Source organism: Brassica oleracea, chromosome C3, assembly GCF_000695525.1.
Source record: "Brassica oleracea var. oleracea cultivar TO1000 chromosome C3, BOL, whole genome shotgun sequence".
In the NCBI taxonomy this organism is placed as follows: domain Eukaryota; kingdom Viridiplantae; phylum Streptophyta; class Magnoliopsida; order Brassicales; family Brassicaceae; genus Brassica; species Brassica oleracea.
The window spans coordinates 4153942-4175891 of NC_027750.1; the positions used below are offsets into that span (position 1 = coordinate 4153942).

Below are 21950 nucleotides of genomic sequence, written 5' to 3' on the forward strand. Positions count from 1 at the left end.
TTAGGACATGGAAGGAGCTGGTCTGCAGATAATGGGGAAGGGAGGTGTTTCGCCTCCTGCAAAATCCATGGCCTTGGCTTGATACTCCACGAGAGGACCATCCAGATACTCTCGAGCCGTAAAGGTGATGTAAAGCTTCCACCCACCTCCTGCTTTTAGATTGCCTCTCACTATACTTACAAATTCCACAGAGGGACCCTAAGTAAGTTACACACACGTTCATCCTATCTGTGAGATTCTCATCAAATTAAAACAAAATAAAAATATATATTTGAATTGATGAGTACTAACCTTCTCCTCGTTGAGTTTCTTAACACACAAGGAAGCAATATCCGCCAAATATTCCCTTGTTGTCATGTTTCTAAAACGTTGTTCCAGATCAGTAAGAGGAAAGATGTACCTGAATGGATCTTCTTCATAAAAACCCTAAAAAATCAAATACGTAATTTAGAGAATAACTCAATGGATAAATAATGGGCTACGTTACCTTATTCTTCCAGGCCGGGATCTTAAATTGGCGGAACTCTTCGTACTCCTCGTCGTTGGAGAAGCTTTTACGGTCCTCAGGGTCGTAGCATTCGTAACCATCGAAGCTGTCCTTATCCCACTCCGGTTCCGGGTCTTGCATGTTTAAAAAATTTATTCTAGGAGGTCTCACGACTCCTTCATCCTCTTCTGTCTCGACACTCAATGCTTGTCCGCTGTCGGTATCGCTTTCGTCTTCCATGTTTCTGTCGTCTTCATCTTCGACTTTCAACTTTTTCGAGACAGAAGAGTCGGATTCCTCCTCCGTCGAACATCGGTTCGGCGTCACATCGTCGCTTGACATCTTCATCAAGCAAACCCTATAAATATCCCTCAGCAAACAATTGGGGACCGAGCGGATGAAATTTAAATGGTATTAGTTGAATGTGTTTACCGATGTGCCCTATTATATCTCACTTCCCATTTTCACACGTGACTAGGAAGATATTTGGACGACATGACGCAGAATATTTATTTTTTGGTTGAAAGTTAATTTTTTTAAAAAATACTATGTTTTTAATGAAAGGTAATTTTTATAAAAAAATATATATACAAAGTACAATAAGTATTGTAAAGGTAAAAGTTTAGTAATAATTTTATTTTAATTCCTCAAAAAAAAAAATCATCAAAGCTATGCTCGGCAAAGCGGCGACGACGCTACAGAGGATTTAATCAGAGCCGTTCAATGAGTGTTGACTTTTCAGTCGTAGTTTAGAATTATATTCATCTTAATTAGCCTGTTCGGTTCATTACAGGTCAGTATGTTCAACCAATCGATATGTATTGCATGCCCTTTTCTCCTCATTTTACCGTAAAGAAATAAGATCACTTCATGTTTGTGTGTACAAACACCTCACAAACCTGCCAAGCTAATCAATCAGTACAATAAATATCCATTCTCAGTGACCTTGATCTTTAAAATGTCTCTTCTCTTTGAATGAATTAAAACACTTAGCACGAAAAATCAGCACTCGGAAATACTTTTGTTAAGGGAAATAATTATCCTCTCATAGTGAATTGGTGATAATAATACTAAGGACTCGGTTAGACTACTTGGATTTTGGATCATGCTGCTATGAGAGCTTTCATTGTATAGTCTCCTGATGAAAACTTGTATATCTAAAAACCTTCCAAATACACAAGAGAATGCCACAAGTTTATTAGTCCAATAAACAGAAACTTATTAATCAGCAACCTAACGTCGTATGAGTTAAATAAACACGACCGTGTTATCTGACAATAAGCATCTCCCCCTCAGGGCTTGAGTGTCAAGTATAGGTACCCAAAGACATAGCTAACATTAATACAAAAAAGAAACCTACCTCGGACTCAGCTTCGATCTTTGTGTTATGCGGAGACCAGCAAAACAACAGACCAATTTTGCAATGATTAAGAGTGAATATTTGAAATTCAGAAAGACAATCATCCAAAAAACTACATAAAAATAATAATATTCCCATAACTAAGAAAATCACTTTTTGTTTACATCCATTCCTCCACAAAAATTGACAAAAGCTCATAAGTAATTCCAAACAAAATTATCAGAGCTACTAAGTAGTTACACTGAATAATAAAGAAACCTTACGCAAGTCATAGATTAGGATATGCTAGAGGCTGGTCTGCAGAGAATGGGAAAGGGAGGTTTTCTGCCTCCTGCAAAATCCATTGCCTTGGCTTGATACTCCACTAGCGGACCATCCGGATACTCTCGAGCCATAAAGGTGATGTACAGCTTATACCCACCTCCTGGTTTTAGATTGCTTCTCGCAATGCTTACAACTTCCACAGACGAACCCTAAGTTATTAAAACACACACACGCATCCTATCTGTAAGTATCATATCAAATTACAGAAGAAAAAAAGGTTCATATTTGTTCAGATCAGTGCACACCTTCTCCTCATTGAGTTTCTTAACACATAGGGAAGCATAGGGCTGGGCAAAAAATCAGAATCCGAAGAACCGAACCGAACCCGATCCGAAAAAGTAGTACCGAATCCGAACCGAAATTGATTAAATATCCGAACGGGTTCAAAATTTTGGTATCCAGAGAACCGAAACCGAACCCGACCCGAACCGAAGTATTTCGGGTACCCGAATGTATCCGAAATAGATTTATATATCTAAATATATTAATTATTTTTAGATTCAATGTATATTAAAAACATTCAAAATATATAAGATACTTTTAAGTTGTCTAAAATACTTGAAAATATATACAAATATTCAAAAGTAAATTTCTAAAATAGTATAAAATATACTCAAAACACCAAAAATAGTTGAAATGTCTACTGATTGTCTATCAAAATATTCAAACAAACCAATTTATATGTTAAGTTTAGGTACTCTGACATATGTTATTCAAGTTTATATGTTATATAGTATTTTATTTACAGATTTTGAGAAATTGAAACTATATATTGAATTTTAAAATTTTAAAAATCATTTAAATGGGTTATCCGAACCCGAACCGAACCCGCAAAGATCCGAACCGAACCCGAACCAAAATTTAGAAATACCCGAATAGAGCTAAAATCTTTAACCCCGAAAACCCGAAACCCGAATAAACCCGAACCGAACCCGAATGGATACCCGAACGCCCACCCCTAGGGAAGCAATATTTGTCAAATATTGCCTCCTAGTCGCGTTTACCCTGTCTGACCAAAGATCTTCCAGATCTAAAATGGGGTAGACGGATCTGAATGGATCTTCTAAAAACCCCTTAGAAAATCAAATACGAAAATAATAAAAAAAATTAGAGTCATTCGTTGTGTGGGATAACAAAGAGGGGTCGTAACGTTACCCTATTCTTCCAGGCCTGGATCTTATACTCGCGGAAGTCTTCGTACGCCTCGTCGTTGGGGAAGCCTTCACGGCCGTCAGGATCGAATACGCATTCGTAACCATCGTAACTGTCCTTATCCCACTCCGGTTCCGGTTCTATCATGTTTGAATAGTTAATTGTCGGAGATCTCTCGACGTCATCTTCTTCTTCGTCGACACTCCATAAGCCTTCGTTATCGCTATCGCTTTCCTCTTCCATGATTGTGTCGTCTTCATCTTCGACTCTCGTTTCCTCCTCCGTCGAAGCTAGTTTCGCCGTCTCATCGTCGCTTTTCATCGTCGCTGCAGAATTAAACAAACCCTAAAAATATCTCTAGCAACAATTTGATTTGATATAGAATATAAGTGTGAGTCCTAGTAAAAGGCCCGAAATGTCTTTACAGGCTTTATTTTTTACATGTTAACTTACTTACGTGAGTGTACATATTATTACGTTGCGTGTACAAAGACCTCACAAACCTACCAAGCTAATCAGTACAATAACTCTCCAGTCTCAGTGACATTGATCTCTAAAAGGCAGTGTTTTTAAACTCGGACCGAACCGGCGATCGGACCGGGTTGAACCAAGAACCAAAAATAATCCGGGTTGGGTTAATACTAAAATCAACTAAAATCAACCAGTTAAAAACACCTATCGATCTTGACCCGGACGAGGTAGCTCAACTGGTAACACCTCAGACTCCGATTTGAGAGGTCACGAGTTCGAGTCTCGGGCGGGGAGGAGTGTCCAGAGCCGTAATGGTACATACACAGACTGGCTCCAGGCCTAGGAAAGGATTAGGGCCGAAGGCCCGAACCCCGCCTGGTTAAAAAAAAAAAAAAAACACCTATCGAACCGTCAAAAACCCGAAAACCGACGACCCAATGAACTGGCCAAACCCCGGTTCGTATATAAACCAAAATTTTGTTAATGAAAGCTCTCATAAGAGCATGATCCTTTTAGCAGTGTTTTTAAAACCGGACCGGCTAGCGAACCTGAAATTTTTTGGGTCATGGGTCATTGTAGTTTAACCGGGTATGAACCGGGTTCGATCGGTTTACTTAGATTAAAATAAATTTAATGATATTTTATAAATAATATGCATAAAAAATAGACCATATAAAATAAAATGTTTAAATAGCCATAATGTGTAGAAAAACTTAAAAATAACAATTAAAATCTAAAATCAATATGAAAAACACATTTAAATTTTATTCGCAGATCTTATCACACTCTAAATCTTCATCACCTTTTAAAAGAAAATTATATACACATTAGGTAAAAGATATATTTTGAAATACAAATTTCACAAACATGAAATACAATTTAAACAAAGTGAGAACTAGACAAAAATAATATCTTGACGTGAATATTAAACTTTATGAATCTTATAATTTATGAGTTGTAGAGACGATACTTTATTGATCTTTAATAAATCTTATTTTTACTTAAAAAAGAAGAAAATTAATTGTTTCATTAACAAAATTTTGGATCATGCTGTTATGAGAGTTTTCATTTTATAGCCTGCCATGAAAAATTGCATCATCTAAAGACCTTCCAAATACACAAGAGAATGCCCTTACTAATCAACAACATAACATTACATGAGTTATACAAACATAAGTTTTGGTTCCGATTGGTAAATATAGATTAATCGCGGAAAAAATAATTTAACTACAAATTTAAAAAAAATCTGTGAAATCAAAACTGTAGGATAATTTTACGAAATGGTAGAATATATATTAGATTAATTAAAATATTTATATAGTATCTAATTTATTATAGTAAAACATATTAATAATTAATTAATACAAAATGTGAAAATAATTTAAAATTTCTTGTAATAAATATTTAGCTTGTTTGTAATAATAATTTGACATCTTATAATATTATAAATAAATTATAGTATAATTTTATTTATAACATAAGTATTTAGCATTAAATTTTTATTGTTATTTATTTAATAGCTTGAAATGATATTATCAAATTATTTGAAAATAATCTACTAAAACACATTTTCTATTTAATAAAAAATTGTATGTTTATCACCTCTATTTTATGTCTATTTCCTTATTCTGTAATTTTAGTAGTTTATTGGCAAAATATTTTAAATTTGCATGCCATTCCACAAAGTTACCAATCATACCGTTTATTATGATCGCTTTACTGACAGTAATCATCTCTCATGAATGCACGAGCGTCAAGTCGAGGTACCCTCCCCCATAATTATCCAAAATACAGATAAACATTAGCAAATAGCAACCGTGTCCATGATTGAACTCCATATTTATATCGACCACTTAGAAAGTAGGGCCATAAGTTGTAATCCCAAAGACATAGCTAACATTAAGACAAAACATAAAACACCTCGGACTCAACTTACTTACCCATTCTGCAACGATTAGATTGAAGGTTTGAAATTCAGAAAGACAATCATCCGAACAATATTCCCATAATTAAGAAAATCGCTTTATGTTTACATCCACTCCATCACAAAAATTGACAAAGCTCATAAGTAATTCCAAACAAAATACCAAGTAGCTAGTTACACTAAGAATAAATGACTAAGCATAATAAATATACCTATGCAAGTCTTAGCTTAGGATATGGTAGAAGCTGGTCTGCAAAGAATGGGAAAGGGAGGTTTTCCTCCAAAATCCATGGCCTTGGCTTGATACTCCACGAGAGGACCATTGGGATACTCTCGAGCAATAAAGGTGCCACCTCCTACTTTTAGATTGCCTCTCACGATGCTTACACATTCCACAGTCGTACCCTATTTAGTAAAAACACACACACATCCTATATGTAAAGTATCATATCAAATTAAAACAAAATAAAAAAGTTTATATTTGAATTGATGTCACCTTCTCTTCATTGAGTTTCTTAACACACAAGGAAGCAATATCCGCAAATATTCCCTCGAAGTCATGGTTGTCCAAGGTTCTTCCAGATCACGCAGGGGGAAGATAGACCTGAATGGATCTTCTTCAAAAAACCCCTAAAGAATCAAATATTAAATATTTTTTGATGTAATTCAATGGATATAACCAGTGTTTTTAAACCCGGATCGAACCGGCGGTCGGACCGGGTTGAACCATAAACCGAAAATAATCCGGGTTGGGTTAAGGCTAAAACCCAACTAAAATCGAACCAGTTAAAAATCCTTATCGAACCGTCAAAAATCCGGGAACCGGGACCCAATGAACCGGCCAAACCCCGGTTTGTATATAAGCTAAAATTTTGTTAATGAAACAATTCATTTTTCTTCCTTTTTCGTCCCTCGTCTTTTTCTTTTGTCTTCTGTACAACTCATAAATTATAAGATTCACAAAGTTTAATATTCACATCAAGATATTGTTTTTGTCTACTTCTCACTTTAAAAAAAATATATTTCATGATCACTTGTTTTGAAGACTTTAAATCATTGAAACATTTTCGTTTTTGAAATTTGTAAGTCAAAATATAACTTTTACCTAATGTGTATATACTTTTTTTTAAAAGGTGATGAAAATGTAGAGTGATAAGATCTGCGGATAAAGTTTAAATGTACTTTTCGTATTGATTTTAGATTTTAATTGTTATTTTTAAGTTTTTCTACACAATATGGCTATTTAAACATTTTATTTGATATGATTTATTTTTTGAAAAAATATGCATATTATTTATAAAATATCATTAAATTTAGTTTAATCTAAGTAATCTCGATCAAACCCAGTTTAGACCCGGTCGAACCACAATGACCCATGATCCAAAAAAATTTCGGTTCGCTAGTCGGTCCGGTTTTAAAAACACTGGATATAACAAAGAGGGGTTAATTACGTTTACCTTATTCTTCCAGGCCGGGATCTTAAATTGGCGGAACTCTTCGTACTCCTCGTCGTCGGAGAAGCTTTTACGGTCATCAGAGTCGTAGCATTCGTAACCATCGAAGCTGTCCACATCCCACTCCGGTTCCGGATCTTGCATGTTTAAATAATTAATTCTAGGAGGTTTCACGACTCCTTCGTCTTCTTCTGTGTCGACACTCCATGCGCGTCCGCTATCGGTATCGCTTTCGTTTTCCATGCTTGTGCCGTCTTCATCTTCGACGCTCGTTTCCTCCTCCGTCGAAGCTGGTTTCGCCGTCTCATCGTCGCTTTTCATAGTCGCAAAGAATCGAACAACCCTATAAATTATCTCTTACGACAATTTGATAAATTTGATAAGTGTGAGTCCTAGTAGTAAGCCCGAAATTTCTTTACAGGCTTTTTTTGAATGTTGACTTACCTGATAGTAAATAACATTACGTTTTATTACTGCGTATTAAAAATTCATTGTCTAGTTTCTTGACAAACAAGAAAAGAAGATTAATTGGGGGCTTCGGCCCATCTAGAAAAGATCAAATCTCTCGACTATTCTCTTTTTGTTTGTGGCCCATTAAATTAGGGAAGATCTATTCTGTAACTGTAGTACCTGTGAGCTGCTGCCTGTACATTGTATGCAATTGAAGTAAAATCTAAAAAATATTGTAAAATTGCTCCAGTGTAGATGTATTTCTTAAACATGATTTCATTATACAGAGTGTATTGCAAATTATTGAGACCAATCTGTTAATAATCTTAACCGTTACTGAATTTGAGATTTTATTCATACCAAACACATGTTTTTCAGTTTTTTTTTTCTGTCTGAGAGGCAACAACATAAAATAAAAACGCAGTTTTGGGGTCACCACACTACTCAGCAATCTGATTATTACCAGGCAACATCTGCAAAGCAGTTCTGTTGTTACTACTCTTTATAGAGAGTTCCTTCACCATCTTCACAAGTTTCCTCATGCTAACATCTTTCAAGTTCTCTTCATCAATGTCCACCTTCTCATTCTTCTTTGCAGCCTCCTCACCTTTGCTCTCTCCATTAACAACATTCATCATCATCATCATCTCCATGCTGTTCTCCTTGCTCGTATTATCCACATCGACCAGTTTCATAGCCGAGTTCTTTGATGCTGATTTGTTTGGTCTTGGAAACTGAGCTGAGACTGATTCTTCTGCCACAAATGGAGATAATGGAGCTGTTTCTACTGGAGCCTCTTCAAGCACAAGAGGAGAAGTTGGAGCCGTAATAGAACCTTCTGACTCAGGTAGAATCACCTTTCCGTCAGCAATATCAGTTCCCTGTATGGCTTGGTATGAATCAGCTTCAGAGATAGTGCCATCCGACGCAGCACCAGAATCATCATCTCCTTCCGACTCAATGTCTGAATCACCACCAGTTTGTTCCACCATTGTGTCTTCATCAAAAGCGTTGATTTTCTCAGTCTCAGAATCATTCTCCTGAGTCGCCTGTTCTGTCTCTTGGTGGTCGAGTTGGTTTGAATCAGCTTCAGAGATTGTGCCATTCGAGTCAATGCCAGAATCGTCTCCTTCCTGCTCACTTTCTGAATCACCATCAGTTTTCACCATTGTATCTTCATCAAGAGTGATGATTTTCTCAGCCTCGGAATCATTCTCCTGAGTCACCACTTCTATCTCTTGGTGATCGGCTTGGTCTGAATCAGCTTCGGAGATAGTGCCGTCTGAGTCAACACCAGAATCATCTCCTTCCGACTCAGCTTCTGAATCACCGTCGGTTTGGTCCACCATTGTTTCTTCATGGAAAGTGTTGGTCTTCTCAGGCTCGGAATCTTTCTCCTCCACAGCCTGTTCTGTCACTTGATGATCGACTTGTACTAAACTCTCGAAAGTTTCAAGGTTCTTGGACTCTGCAAGAAAAAAAAGAAAGACATTTGGATTTAGAAACGTAAACAAGAAAATTGGTTAGTGCTATTAATTTGTTGCATTACCTTTATTGTCATCAGTTGTCTCAGTGTTGGCATGTTCCAAGACAGGAGGAGTATCATCATCGTTCTTCAACACCTCCCATTCTTTTTCCATGGAAGCACTTAAATCTCTTCCTAAGATAATCTCAGCATCCTCAGTTCTCTCCTCTGAACCTGATATTACCACAAAACGTGTCTTAGACCAACCAATTCATAATAGATCAGAAGCATTGCACGAGGAAAAAAAGGCATGTATCTAACTAACCAGCTGGATTCTTCTCCTGTGCAGACACTTCTTGTTCTGAGTGTTGTTCCTTCGTAATCCACCCAAACCTGAATAGGTTGCCCACTCACGAGTTTCATGTCTATCTTCCGACCTTCTTTGTCTGAGTAATAAGAAGCGTTAGCAGATTGCACAGACACTGCTCTGTTCACATCAATCCCGACATGATTATCATTGATGTCGAGCACATCTAGAGCTTTAGATATATCAAGCTCAACAGCCAATGTCGAAGCAGATTCATTTGCGTTGAAAAGCCCGAAGTATCGAGATGGTTCGGCGCCTACGAAATCAGTGGAATGAGACACAAAAAACGCCATGCCATGGCTACTCACTTCAGTTACACGGACCAGTGCGCAAACAAAATGCGTCGAGAAGGAGATTGGTTCAGATGGATTGAACTCAATAGGCTGCTTAAAGAAAGCACGACCTATTTGTGTTGTTGTGGCATTCGTCAGTTGCAGGACATCTTTTTTTGGAAGGATTCTTGCACCACCCTGAAGGTGAATACGGTCTCCTTGGTCGAAACCGTTGTAGACGAACGTCGTCTCTTGTTGGAATGACTTGCACACACAATATAACATCCAGATGATTCCCAGAAGAGCTCCTCGAAGCAGAGGACGAGACCAATCTCGAGGAAGATCTAAGTCACGTCCGAGAGTTACTTGCTATTACTGTGGCAAACAGGGTCACATGAAGTCGGAATGTCGGTTTTTCAAGAAAGACAAACAAGCCGGTAATATCAAACCAGACCGGTTCAATCCTACAAAGAAACATGAAGACAAGACTACCACCATTGTGGAAGACCAGAGCGAAGAATTATATCTCGTTGGAGAATGTAATCTTAGCTCTGATGATAGCTCATGGATCGTTGATTCTGGTGCTTCTTTTCACGTCACCCCTCATGGAAGCTTCTTCACAACCTATCAAAGTGGTGACTTTGGTAATGTTCAAATGGGAAATCAAGGAAGAAGCAAGATCATTGGAAAGGGGGATGTTATTCTTACATCAAACACTGGATGTAAGATAGTTCTCAAGGATGTGAGACATGTTCCCGACATGCGACTCAATCTCATATCAACCGGAAAGCTCGATGATGTCGGCTTGGACAGTCATTTTGGTGGTGGCAAATGGAAGTTAACCAAAGGAAGTTTGATCATGGCTCGAGGAAGAAAAGAAGGCTCATTATACGTGACTCAAGCCAAGCTTTGCAAGGAAGAAGTAAACGTTGCAAGTGATGACATCGATATATGGCACCGAAGACTCGGGCATATGAGTGAGAAAGGTTTAAGTATACTTTCTAGCAAGAAACTTCTTCCTGATATGAAAGGTATTTCTCTCTCACCATGTCATGATTGCTTAGCCGGAAAACAACATAGGGTCGCTTTCCGAAGATCATCTACGCCTATGAGAAGAAAGCATATTCTTGATCTTGTGCATACTGACGTATGCTCCATGTCCGAGAAATCCAATGGAGGGGCATCATATTTCGTCACCTTTATTGATGACCATTCAAGGAAGGTATGGGTATACCTTTTGAAGTCAAAAGATCAAGTTCTTGATGCTTTCAAGGAGTTTGTAGCCCAAGCAGAGCGAAGTACGGGTCAAAAACTCAAGTGTGTTCGATCTGACAATGGTGGAGAGTACCGAGGTCCCTTTGAAGCGTTTTGCAAAGCTCATGGAATCAGGATGGAGAAGACACCACCAAAGACGCCACAACTGAACGGGCTAGCTGAAAGAATGAATCGAACGATCACAGAAAGAGTTCGGTGCATGCTCTCTCACGCTAAACTACCCAAACCATTTTGGGGAGAAGCCATAAAGACTGCAGTGGACGTCATAAATCTTACACCATCAGTTCCTTTGGAAGGCGATGTCCCGGAGGAAGTTTGGTCGGGTAAGAAGGTCTCTTACAACCATTTGAAGGTGTTCGGTTGCAGAACGTTTGTCCATATACCTAAGGATGAACGAGCCAAGCTAGACTCTAAGACTAAAGAGTGCATTTATCTTGGATCACCAAAAGACGAATTCGGCTATCGGCTTTGGGATCCGGTTAACAGAAAAGTTATCCGGAGCAGAGATGTTGTTTTCTTCGAAGATCAAACAATCGAAGACATCAACAAATCAAAGAAACCAAAGCTAAGGGTTGTAAGGAATGAAGATTCTCATAAGCCTCAAGATCATGAACAAGTGATTGGAGATGATGGCGAAGGGGATCCAATCATGGATCCGAATGGTGATGAAGGTGAAGAAGAAGTTCAAGTGGAGCCAGAGGAAGAACATGAGCCAAGAAGGTCTGGAAGAGAGACAAGACCATCTGTAAGATATTATCGAGATGAGTACGTTAATCTTACAGATGAGGGGGAGCCTCAAAGCTATGAGGAGGCCATAGGAGACACCCATAAAGATAAGTGGGTTGAAGCTATGCAAGATGAAATGCAATCCTTGCATGATAATCACACTTATGAGCTGATGAAGCTACCAAAAGGAAAGAGAGCCTTGAAGAACAAGTGGGTGTATAGGTTGAAGTATGAAGATAGAAGCTCAAATCCAAGATACAAAGCTCGATTGGTTGTGAAAGGATTCAACCAAAAGAAAGGCATAGATTTTGAAGAAATATTCTCTCCAGTGGTGAAGATGTCCTCTATCCGAGTGGTTCTTGGTCTAGCAGCAGTTCTAGACTTGGAGATTGAACAACTCGATGTCAAGACGGCCTTTCTACATGGTGAACTCGAGGAGGAGATCTATATGGAGCAACCTGAAGGATTCAAGGTTCCAGGAAAAGAAGACTTGGTGTGCCGATTAAAGAAGAGTCTTTACGGTCTCAAGCAAGCCCCAAGACAATGGTATAAGAAGTTTGACTCCTTCATGGTGGATCACAACTTCAAGAAAACCAAGAACGATCATTGCGTTTTTATAAAGAGGTACGAAAGCGGCGACTTTCTCATATTATTACTCTATGTTGACGATATGTTGATTGTGGGCCAAGATCGCAACAAAATAGCCGCATTGAAGAATGACCTAGGAGAGTCCTTTGCAATGAAAGATTTGGGGCAAGCGAGACAGATTCTTGGAATGAAAATCACTCGGGATAGACCAAAGAAGCTTTTGTGGTTATCCCAAGAACGATATGTTGAAAGGGTGTTGGAGAGATTCAACATGAATAAGGCAAAGCCAGTGAACACTCCACTTGGTGGACATTTCAAGTTATGTTCGGAGCAAAGTCCAACAAGTGAGAAAGAGAAAGAAGAAATGAAGACTACCCCATATGCATCAGCAGTGGGCAGTCTCATGTATGCTATGGTGTGCACCAGACCGGACATTGCCTATGCAGTAGGAGTTGTGAGTCGCTTTCTAGCGAATCCAGGAAAGGAGCATTGGAAAGCAGTTAAGTGGATCCTACGCTATCTACGAGGCACAACGAAGAAGTGTCTATGTTTTGGCAATGGAAAATTGGAGCTGAACGGTTACACCGATGCAGATTGGGCTGGTGATAAAGATTCAAGGAAATCAACATCAGGATTTGTGACTACCTTTGCAGGGGGAGCTGTTTCCTGGCAATCGAAATTACAAAAGTGTGTTGCCTTATCCACAACGGAAGCGGAGTACATCGCAGCAACGGAAGCATGCAAGGAGATGCTATGGATGAAGAACTTCTTGCTTGAGTTGAGAGTAAAGCAAGACAAGTACAACATGCTATGTGACAACCAAAGTGCTATTCACTTAGCAAAGAATCCAACGTTTCACTCTCGCTCAAAGCACATTGATATCCGACATCACTGGATCCGAGAAGTTCTGGAAGAGAAGCTCATACATCTCACAAAGGTACACACCGACGAAAATTGGTCAGACTTTATGACCAAAGTATTACCGATCAAGAAGTTTGAAGATTGCTGCAAAGGCACAGGCATGGCGACTGTTTCGGGCTAAATCGGGAAGGGGGAGATTTGTTGGATTTCCCTCCTTAAGCCCAAAACTAATCAAATCATAATCAAGCCTTAGTCCAAGAAGAAGAAACATCTAGAGAAAAGTGGAGAAGTATAGAAGAAGAATTGTGTAGAAGAAGAGAGAAAGTTATGGAGTTAGATATTTTGAAATAAATAATAATTTAGAGAAATCTAGAACTTGTTGGAGTGTGCTCCTTCACTTGTATAAATAGGGGTGCTTAGCACCATTTGTAATCATCCAAGAATCAAGGAAAACAAAGAGAGAAAATATTTGTAAGAGAGAGTTTCCAAAAACAAAATCTTTGTAGTAAACTCTTTCCTATATATTAAGAGTCTTCTTCTTAAATTTTCTAGTTGTCTAATACCATCTTCATCTCATCGATATTGGATAATTTTCCCAACAGTTTCTTCAATTCTCTCAGGTTTTTTATCCAAGGTTTCTTTAGTCTTCAAACTCAAGTCAGCCATACATTTCTCCAACAGCCTTGTTGATCTCCTTGTGCTGTACGCCGACTGGACCAACTCAACCTTCTTACTCTCCTGAGCTTTGCTGCCACAAGAAGCTGCTGCCGAAGCCTTCCTTGTGCTTCTCACTACAGGAGTCTTAGCCACATCAAAAATGACATTCTTGATCATGTTTTCTTGGTCCAAGTCTCCATCAAGAGACTTGATCGTCGTCAAACGAGATGACTGAGGCTCAGGTTTTACAGCGGTGGTCTTCCTTCGGGTTACTCTCGTTGCAGTACTTGGCGGAAGCTTAGCTACACTGGTTGGAGACTGAAGAACATTGGAGCCGGACTGTTTCATGTATTCATCAAGACCTTCAACCTAATAAACCCAAAGAAAAAAAAGAAACTAAGCATTAATGAGCACAAGCAAGATTCCAAATCTATGAGTTAAAACAAAAACAAAAATACAGAAATTATGTGCTTTAAACGACACTATAAAACAAAGACCAAGATCACAGATTTGAATGCGATTAAACAAACAGTTATGGAAGATCAGATTCACCATTGCATTAGAATAAAGACCAAGCATCATCAATAGTGAGCTAAAACACGTGATTTTCAATCGTTAGAAGCACATGATCTATATGCGTTAACAAAACCCAAGCAATGACCAAGATCTACAGCAACAGATTTAACAAAACATTTTTGATGATCAGATTAACCAATGCATGAGAATAATACCCAATCATCATCATTATTGAACTAAATCACCTAAGATCTTCAATCAGAATCAGAGAAAATCAGTGATCTAAACTAAGAATCTATCGCACGATCTCAACCAGCTCAGAGCGATTCTTTGATTCTTATTAGATTGAAGCTGATATAGTATTGACGAAATCGAATAGATGCGAGTGTGAGAGGGAAGGAAACTTACAGTCTCAAGAGATTTAAGAGCATCGGCCATGGCGAGGTTGGTCATGTTAGCTGGGATTTTGTTGATCTTGCAGAGAAATTGAAGATCTCTTCTGAGAAGGCTGTGGAAATCCATCTTCGCTTCGAGTGTGGTGTTGGGAGAGGTAGTGATTAGTGAAAACAAGATGTTTTATTATTTTGCCTATGGGAATCGGAAGGTTTGTATGTGTGGCCTATTTATATATCTCTTTACTTCTTTTCCCTAGAGGCGCCAATGTAAGACCTAATATTGGTATTGGCCGTTGGAGCGGAGGTTTTGAATTTTGAATTTTCTGGATTTTCATATTTTATTATTATTTTAGTCATCCTCTTGTTTTACATTCTCCGCCTTGTCATCACTTGTAATGTACCGTCTCGGCCAGAAATGGGAAGATATATTCTGAAAAGAGAATTTTAGTAAAAAAAAAGAATATCATCATTTTATAAGTTTTGAAAAAAAAGATTATAGTCTTGGGTATAAAATGAAGTATATTTTTAGGCCATAAACTGTAAAGCCCATACAAAAGTAAATTGATTAGTTTCTTCAGCCATAAACTTTTCAGATACTTTATAATATCTTAAAAAGCTCCGATGCCGGTAATCGAACCCGGGTCTCCTGGGTGAAAGCCAGATATCCTAACCGCTGGACGACATCGGATTTTGATATCTACATTGTTACAAACTTATTTCATTTATACGTTATGCTTCAACGACCTGGTGATTTTAATTATTCTCTTCTCTCTACCACAAGAGCCCTCCTGATCAGATGTGCAGATAAGCTAGAAGATATGACGATCCGAACCAGATAAGCTTCATATTTTCTGTTTGTCTGAGTTTGTACATTTCATAAAAATTCATAAATATTGTTTTCATATTTATTTCTGTTGTTGTATGTTTTCATAACTACTTTTTATCACAAAACTAGCTCTCCATCCATAATATCCATATCTCTTTGGTAGCCAAGAGCCAAGAGAAATAAAATATATTTTTTTACTTTTTACATGGAGATATATAAGTGAACACCATAAGAATTTCTTTCCGTTTTATATGTATATATTAATTAACATAATAAATTCAACCCTAAGCTTTGCCTTTAATCACAAAAGCCCTCTTAGTTTATTCCTCTTAACTTGAAACCTTTACTACTGATTTAGCATAAGCTAATGGAAGAGCTGCAATTTTCTTAACTTTCCCAACATAAGCTCTCTTGGTAAAGTTGTTGTAATCATTCGCTTCAATCTCGTCCAATATTCTCCTATACAATAGCAGCGATGCCCATACCTGAAAGGAAAACCAATCTTGGGGGTTAAATCGATCAAAAACAAAGTTATGGGGTAAAAACGAAAAAAGCTTCAAACCAAAAGTTTAAACGGTAGAGAGATGCACTTACTGGCCATCTGCTAGCAGCGTCAAGCTCGGTGACACCTTTCTCAGCTTCGTCGAAGAACATTCTTGCTCTCTTAAGCTGCAGTCTCATGAAGTTTCTCCATTTATCAGTGACTTTTCCAGCGAATATGTCTTCATCTGAGAGACCAGCCTGAGCTAACTCATCTTGTGGTAGATAAACTCTTCCTCTTCTTGCACTGAGAGAGAACAAAACCAGTTCAAGAATGAGATCCGGTTTAATTGAAATAAGAAACCGATATGTAAAAGTCAATAAACCAAATCTCGATACTCACTCTTCACCAACGTCCCTGAGTATGTTGGTAAGCTGATTGGCTATACCGAGGGCCAAGGCAGCGTTGTAAACACTCTCGGTCGTTGCCTTGGACTTGGGATTGATTCCCATAACCGGAACGCTCATCAAACCGACGGTTCCGGCGACATAGTAGCAGTAAAGGTAGAGCTCATCAAAGTTGTTGTATCTAGACTTCCTCAAATCCATTCTCATTCCTTCAATCATGTCTCTAAATGGCTGCAAAAACAAATAAAACATTTTAAAAATGAGATTTATCAAAATATATTGAACGAGGCAGAGAGAAAGAGAGAGGCTTACCTGAATATCTACAGGGTATCTAGTAACTGTATCAGCTAGAGCAGCGTCAAGCATATCGAAAGCACGGCCATGGAAAAGATCTTCTAACCTTGCTTCCCATCTATCTAACGCCATGGGAGTTATATGTGATGCATTAGGCCCATCTACCAGTTCATCAGTTCTTCTGCACCAAACTGCACAAAGAATGAGAGTAAAATCATGACAACCATAAAAGAAAAACAACATTTTAGTATGTAGCAGTTTAGAATCCCTCAGATGCTTTAAATGTTAGTATCTCAAAGGGTCATGAACTTAGTATCTCAAAGGGTCATGAACTAACATTGTTCAGCATGAGTCATCTCATGCTGATCAAGATAATTGGGGCCCAAAAGCCCATTGAAAACCCATATTAGTAACTAAATTAATTCATTATCTTGGGACTTAATCTTGAGAGGGGTACAAATTTGGATGCTCTGTCCTTCGTGGACTTGTCCTATACACAAGCTAACACACAAAACAACTAGAAAAGTCATATGTATACATGAGCGTGAGATTTCAAGGAAACTAATTCTGCTTCTTATTAGAACTTCTTGCTAAGAAATTTAGCTAAAAATACTAATCACGAGTAGTAATAAACTCACCATAGATAGCCCAAATCGCCTTTCTCCTCTCGGGTGTCATAAGCAAAGTTCCTACAACAAAAAACATAAGAAAAACTCAGAAAACAAACGAATAAAATACTCTATTACGCCAAAGCCAAAGAAGAGTAACAAAAAAAACGATACTAACCAAGATAAAACGTTTTGGCATATTCAGCACAAACTTCGCCGCATCGATCATAAGCTTCAGCCAACAAGCTCAAACTCCCAGGACGAATAATATCCTGTGGTTTCTTCACATCGTCAAGAACAGGAGAAGTAGACCTAAGCTGTTTGTTCACCAAAGCTGCTTGTCTCAACACAACATTGTAAACCTTCTCTTCAGATGAGAGGTCTATCTCTCCTGCAGGATGTGCTACTAAGCTTGAAGAGACAACACTGCTTCTTCTTCTTCTAAAGCTCATTACAGAAGAAGAAGAACTCCAAGTAGTTTGTGTTGTTTGGTTCCTCCTACCATTGTTCACTCTCTGATTCTGACAACGAGAGAGCACTCTAGAAGATTCTAAAGCCCGTACCAACCCACAAGTGTTCATTGGGTCTGGATTTGGAGAAGAAGCAGCAACCCATAACACTGCTACAGAAGACATACTCAAGTTCTGTTTACTCTGTTTCCTCACTAAGAAGAATCAAAAACCAAACTTTGAGTGAAACCCAGATTTTGATTTTGGATCAAAGTGGTAAAGAGTAAGGCCTTCCTGCAAATGGATTAAAAGAAGAGTAAGAAGAGTTGATGAGAAATCGAGGTCTCTGATTCTCTATATAGAAAAAGGCAGAAAAGTGAAATAGCATAAGAGAGCAACCTTAACCAAACCAGAGAAAACGAATGATGGAAACAAGATCCTACCTTTCTCTCTCTAGGACCAGAGACGTGAGAGTGAGACGGAGAAGGAGGAGGAAGGACAACTAGATTTTCAAACATTTAATTAAACAAAAGACGAGAAAAAGGTTTGAGTTTGACCCATTGATGTCACAAGTTTACTTTGCAACACAAGTAGAAAAAAAGAAGACTCTTCCTCTTATCACAAACATTCTCACCCACTCAAATTATCTTCTTTCTTTTTCATCTTCTCTTGTTTTTATTTACTTTCGCGTGTGTGTGTGTGTGTGTTTGTATATTTTTTGACTGGCCAAGTCTTCGGGGTGACTTGTGTTATCGAGCATTTCTGGTTTCATATAACAAAAAGATCCCAATTTAAAAAAAAAAAACAAAACTTACATTTTAACACCTTTTCTCCTTTTGGCCTAGTTATTTAATTAAAACTTTGGTTACTATTGGTTGATTCACCAATTCAGTGCCAGGTTCTGATTCTATACTAGAGGATCTATCATTAATATTTAAGCTATTTATAAACAATTAAATTTATTACTTTGGTTTAAGCCAACATTTGAGATTATGTGGTTTAACCTTTAAAAGTATTTCACTATACTACATACAAATATTTTGAGGGAAAATGATTATTTATGAAAAAACATAATGTCATTTATAACCGCTAATTTCTCAATTAAAGAATATAAATGCATTGCCAATATAATAAAGGTTATTCCTTTCGCATTGTTTAACAACTTTTTGGTAAAAATTGTTTATCTGTATTTTTAGCAAAAAAATATTTGTTTATCTGTATAGTTTTTTTTCTAGTATTGAGTTTGTGCGGGGAATATATTCGATGCAACCATATACTCGTCTAATAAAGATCTAGCTGGTTCTTAGCAAAAAAAAAAAAAAGATCTAGCTGGTGTAGACATTTGATAATGATCGCCAACATATATGTAAATACATAATGATGAAACAAAGTTCATTCCATAACACAAAAGAGTGTTTTGGTTTAAGCATAATCATGGTGAAAAAATGGCGTGTTACAAAACCTAACGACACCAGCTTCAGCTTTCAGATCAATGCTAATAATTGAGAATGCATAGTAAAGTTGATTTCACTATTTCAATAGACTACCAATTTACCATTCAAGGTATAGTATATTTTTCTAGAAGTACAAATTTAACGTGGTTCTGTACCGGATATTTATGAATCGAAAGTGACGCACACATAAAAATTGAGACATTACATTACGTAGACAAGCGATATTAGTTAAACAAATTAAAAATATACAAATTTCGAAGAACATCTATAATAAGAGAATTTGTTAGTATAAAAGACCCTCGGGTTTGGGTTGGGTCCCCTTTGGGTAAGAGAGATCACGGAGATGCCACGTCGTCCGAAAGCCAATGGGAGAGCGAGCGATAAGCTTATCAAATGCGGAGAAGCACCGAACCGGTAAAGTGGGGAACGATGCTTTTCAACGTGTCACTATTTCATTGGTAGCATGTGTTAGAGCATCTCCAATGGTGAATGGAATTCTTAGGAGTAGTATTTTTTTTTTTTTTTGTAATAGTTAAGGACTTTTTTAGACCGGTCTAATACGAAGCTGCCACGTTCCTATGGATTCGATCCGTTAAGCCTTTTTCTACGGACTGCTCCTTCCCAGTATCATACTCTTTTATTAATTTTTTATTTTAATGCTGCAGTTAAAGATTCATATGAACCCTAGGCTGTGGATGCTCCTAAAAGTTAGATTTCATTTTAGTCTGTATCTGGGTCCCACCCTCTCTCTCTACCCTCGTTGGCAACTTGCTCGATGTCTCCTTGCGTAGACTGAGTTACCTCTTTCGTTCAGAAGGTTTGTCCTTTTCTTAATATCATTTGTCCCTTTCTTATTTTTGGTTTGGTCCGTCCGTATCTTGTGTAAAATATGCTCTTGCAATACGTTGATGAGAAACCTTTTTTGGTTTAACGATAGGTATAAGCTAAAACTATTAATATTGAATTTAAATTGGCGTAAGTAGATTTGATTGTTCTTTGTAAATTATATATAATGACCAGAGTCTTTGTTTGAGTCAACGAATAGCTCACATACAATACATTATTCGATTTGGTTCGTACCATTCCTACCATTCTTCGCAAGATTGTTTTGATATATCGCTAAACCTACATTTCAACTCAACCCACACCTAGCATTAGATCATTTGTACCAACCGACGTAACTTAATGCGACTAGTAGGAAGTGAGACATAATAAAGACACCCTAGCCTTGTTAAAAACACCAATGACTTGTCGGAAAAGGCCCTGAGCTTCCTAATTCTAACATCTCCTCGGTGGGAACGAAAGACATTCCAAGACCTTCAAAACACGTTTGTACAGTCTTCTCCAACAAAGGATCATCGTGAAAGTATCTAAAACATATCTTATCAACGCGAGCCTTGAACTCAGCCAGTGACGAGGCTTCTTCCTTTAAAATCTTCTCTCCAGTTTTACAAATGTAGGAGCTGAGTGCATCGTTGATATGACCCACTAAATCCGCCTGGGAGAAGAGATCATACATCCTAGAAAGTTCGGGCCTGTTTGTTTCTCCATCTGGATGGACCATCTCGATGAAGATGAGAGTTTTGTTTGTTTAGACACTAAAAGTGCAACTCATTCAGATGGATCATCCGGATGACTTTTGGAAATTTAGGCTTAATTTTAAAGTTCATTCAGCTGAACCAATTTGGATCATTTGAATGGAGATGGTTCATTCAAAATGGTATAATGTCTATTATACCCCTAATGTAATTCACAAATTACAAACCTAAACATAATATCATTTTTGTCACAAACGAAAACTGACAAAACTATAAAAACACTTTTTTCCGTGCTAAAAACTACTTACGCCAAAACCCCAAAACGCATTTTCCCGCTAAAATTGCAAAAAATGTTTTCCCGTCAAAATTGCAAAAACGTGTTTTTCCGCAAAAACCGAAAACATGTTTTCATGCCAAAATCACAAAAAATGTTTTCACGCCAACACCCCAAAATACATTTTTCCGTCAAAACACAAAAAAAACACGTTTTCCCGCCAAAGTCGCAAACCGTGTTTTCCGCCAAAATTGCAAAAACCGTGTTTTCCCGCCAAAACCAAAAAAAATGTGTTTTCCCGCCAAAACCAAAAAACGTGTTTTCTTGCCAAAACCAAAAATTTGTATTTCCCCGCCAAAACCGCAAAACGTGTTTTCCCGCCAAAACCGCAAAACGTGTTTTCCCGCCAAAACCGCAAAACGTGTTTTCCCGCCAAAACCGCAAAACGTGTTTTCCCGCCAAAACCGCAAAACGTGTTTTCCCGCCAAAACCGCAAAACGTGTTTTCCCGCCAAAACCGCAAAACGTGTTTTCCCGCCAAAACCGCAAAACGTGTTTTCCCGCCAAAACCGCAAAACGTGTTTTCCCGCCAAAACCGCAAAACGTGTTTTCCCGCCAAAACCGCAAAACGTGTTTTCCCGCCAAAACCGCAAAACGTGTTTTCCCGCCAAAACCGCAAAACGTGTTTTCCCGCCAAAACCGCAAAACGTGTTTTCCCGCCAAAACCGCAAAACGTGTTTTCCCGCCAAAACCGCAAAACGTGTTTTCCCGCCAAAATCGCAAAAATGTGTTTTCCTCCAAAAACGCAAAAATGTGTTTTCCCGCCAAAAACGTGTTTTCCCGACAAAACCCCAAAAACGCGTTTTCCCGCCAAAA

At 38.0% G+C, this 21950-nt stretch overlaps 4 protein-coding genes, 1 non-coding gene and 1 pseudogene across 7 annotated transcripts; all 6 read right to left on the reverse strand.

The window, feature by feature from the left end:
- LOC106329698 lies at positions 1–829 on the reverse strand. Its single transcript, XM_013768364.1, has 3 exons — positions 488–829; positions 292–426; positions 1–198 (listed from the first exon to the last, which is right to left on the reverse strand). Exons 1-3 carry the CDS (start codon positions 827–829, stop codon positions 1–3), a joined length of 675 nt encoding a protein of 224 aa, XP_013623818.1.
- A 1177-nt stretch (positions 830–2006) lies between these two features.
- Positions 2007–3654, reverse strand: LOC106333845. The gene is made up of 4 exons (XM_013772237.1): positions 3327–3654; positions 3141–3244; positions 2417–2453; positions 2007–2320 (listed from the first exon to the last, which is right to left on the reverse strand). The coding sequence occupies exons 1-4, from the start codon at positions 3642–3644 to the stop codon at positions 2123–2125; spliced, it is 657 nt and encodes a 218-aa protein (XP_013627691.1). The 5' UTR covers positions 3645–3654; the 3' UTR covers positions 2007–2122.
- Positions 3655–5946: 2292 nt separating this feature from the next.
- LOC106329699 lies at positions 5947–7493 on the reverse strand (annotated as a pseudogene).
- A 446-nt stretch (positions 7494–7939) lies between these two features.
- LOC106336516 (clumping factor A-like) lies at positions 7940–14921 on the reverse strand. The gene is made up of 5 exons (XM_013775361.1): positions 14758–14921; positions 13779–14202; positions 9413–9451; positions 9172–9321; positions 7940–9090 (listed from the first exon to the last, which is right to left on the reverse strand). The coding sequence occupies exons 1-5, from the start codon at positions 14869–14871 to the stop codon at positions 8063–8065; spliced, it is 1755 nt and encodes a 584-aa protein (XP_013630815.1). The 5' UTR covers positions 14872–14921; the 3' UTR covers positions 7940–8062.
- Positions 14922–15360: 439 nt separating this feature from the next.
- On the reverse strand, positions 15361–15432 carry TRNAE-UUC. Its single transcript has one exon. It is a non-coding gene; the product is annotated as a tRNA-Glu (tRNA).
- Positions 15433–15674: 242 nt separating this feature from the next.
- LOC106328862 (phytoene synthase, chloroplastic-like) lies at positions 15675–18439 on the reverse strand. Of its 3 annotated transcripts, none has more exons than XM_013767393.1 (7): positions 18253–18439; positions 17539–18103; positions 17391–17441; positions 16771–16943; positions 16454–16689; positions 16165–16357; positions 15675–16055 (listed from the first exon to the last, which is right to left on the reverse strand). In XM_013767393.1, the coding sequence occupies exons 2-7, from the start codon at positions 17993–17995 to the stop codon at positions 15900–15902; spliced, it is 1266 nt and encodes a 421-aa protein (XP_013622847.1). In that variant the 5' UTR covers positions 17996–18103; positions 18253–18439; the 3' UTR covers positions 15675–15899. The 3 variants fall into 3 exon arrangements, with proteins under 3 accessions (XP_013622847.1, XP_013622848.1, XP_013622846.1); XM_013767394.1 differs by having other exon boundaries at positions 18209–18373; XM_013767392.1 differs by lacking the exon at positions 18253–18439 and having other exon boundaries at positions 17539–18211.
- Between the last annotated feature and the right edge of the window lie 3511 nt (positions 18440–21950).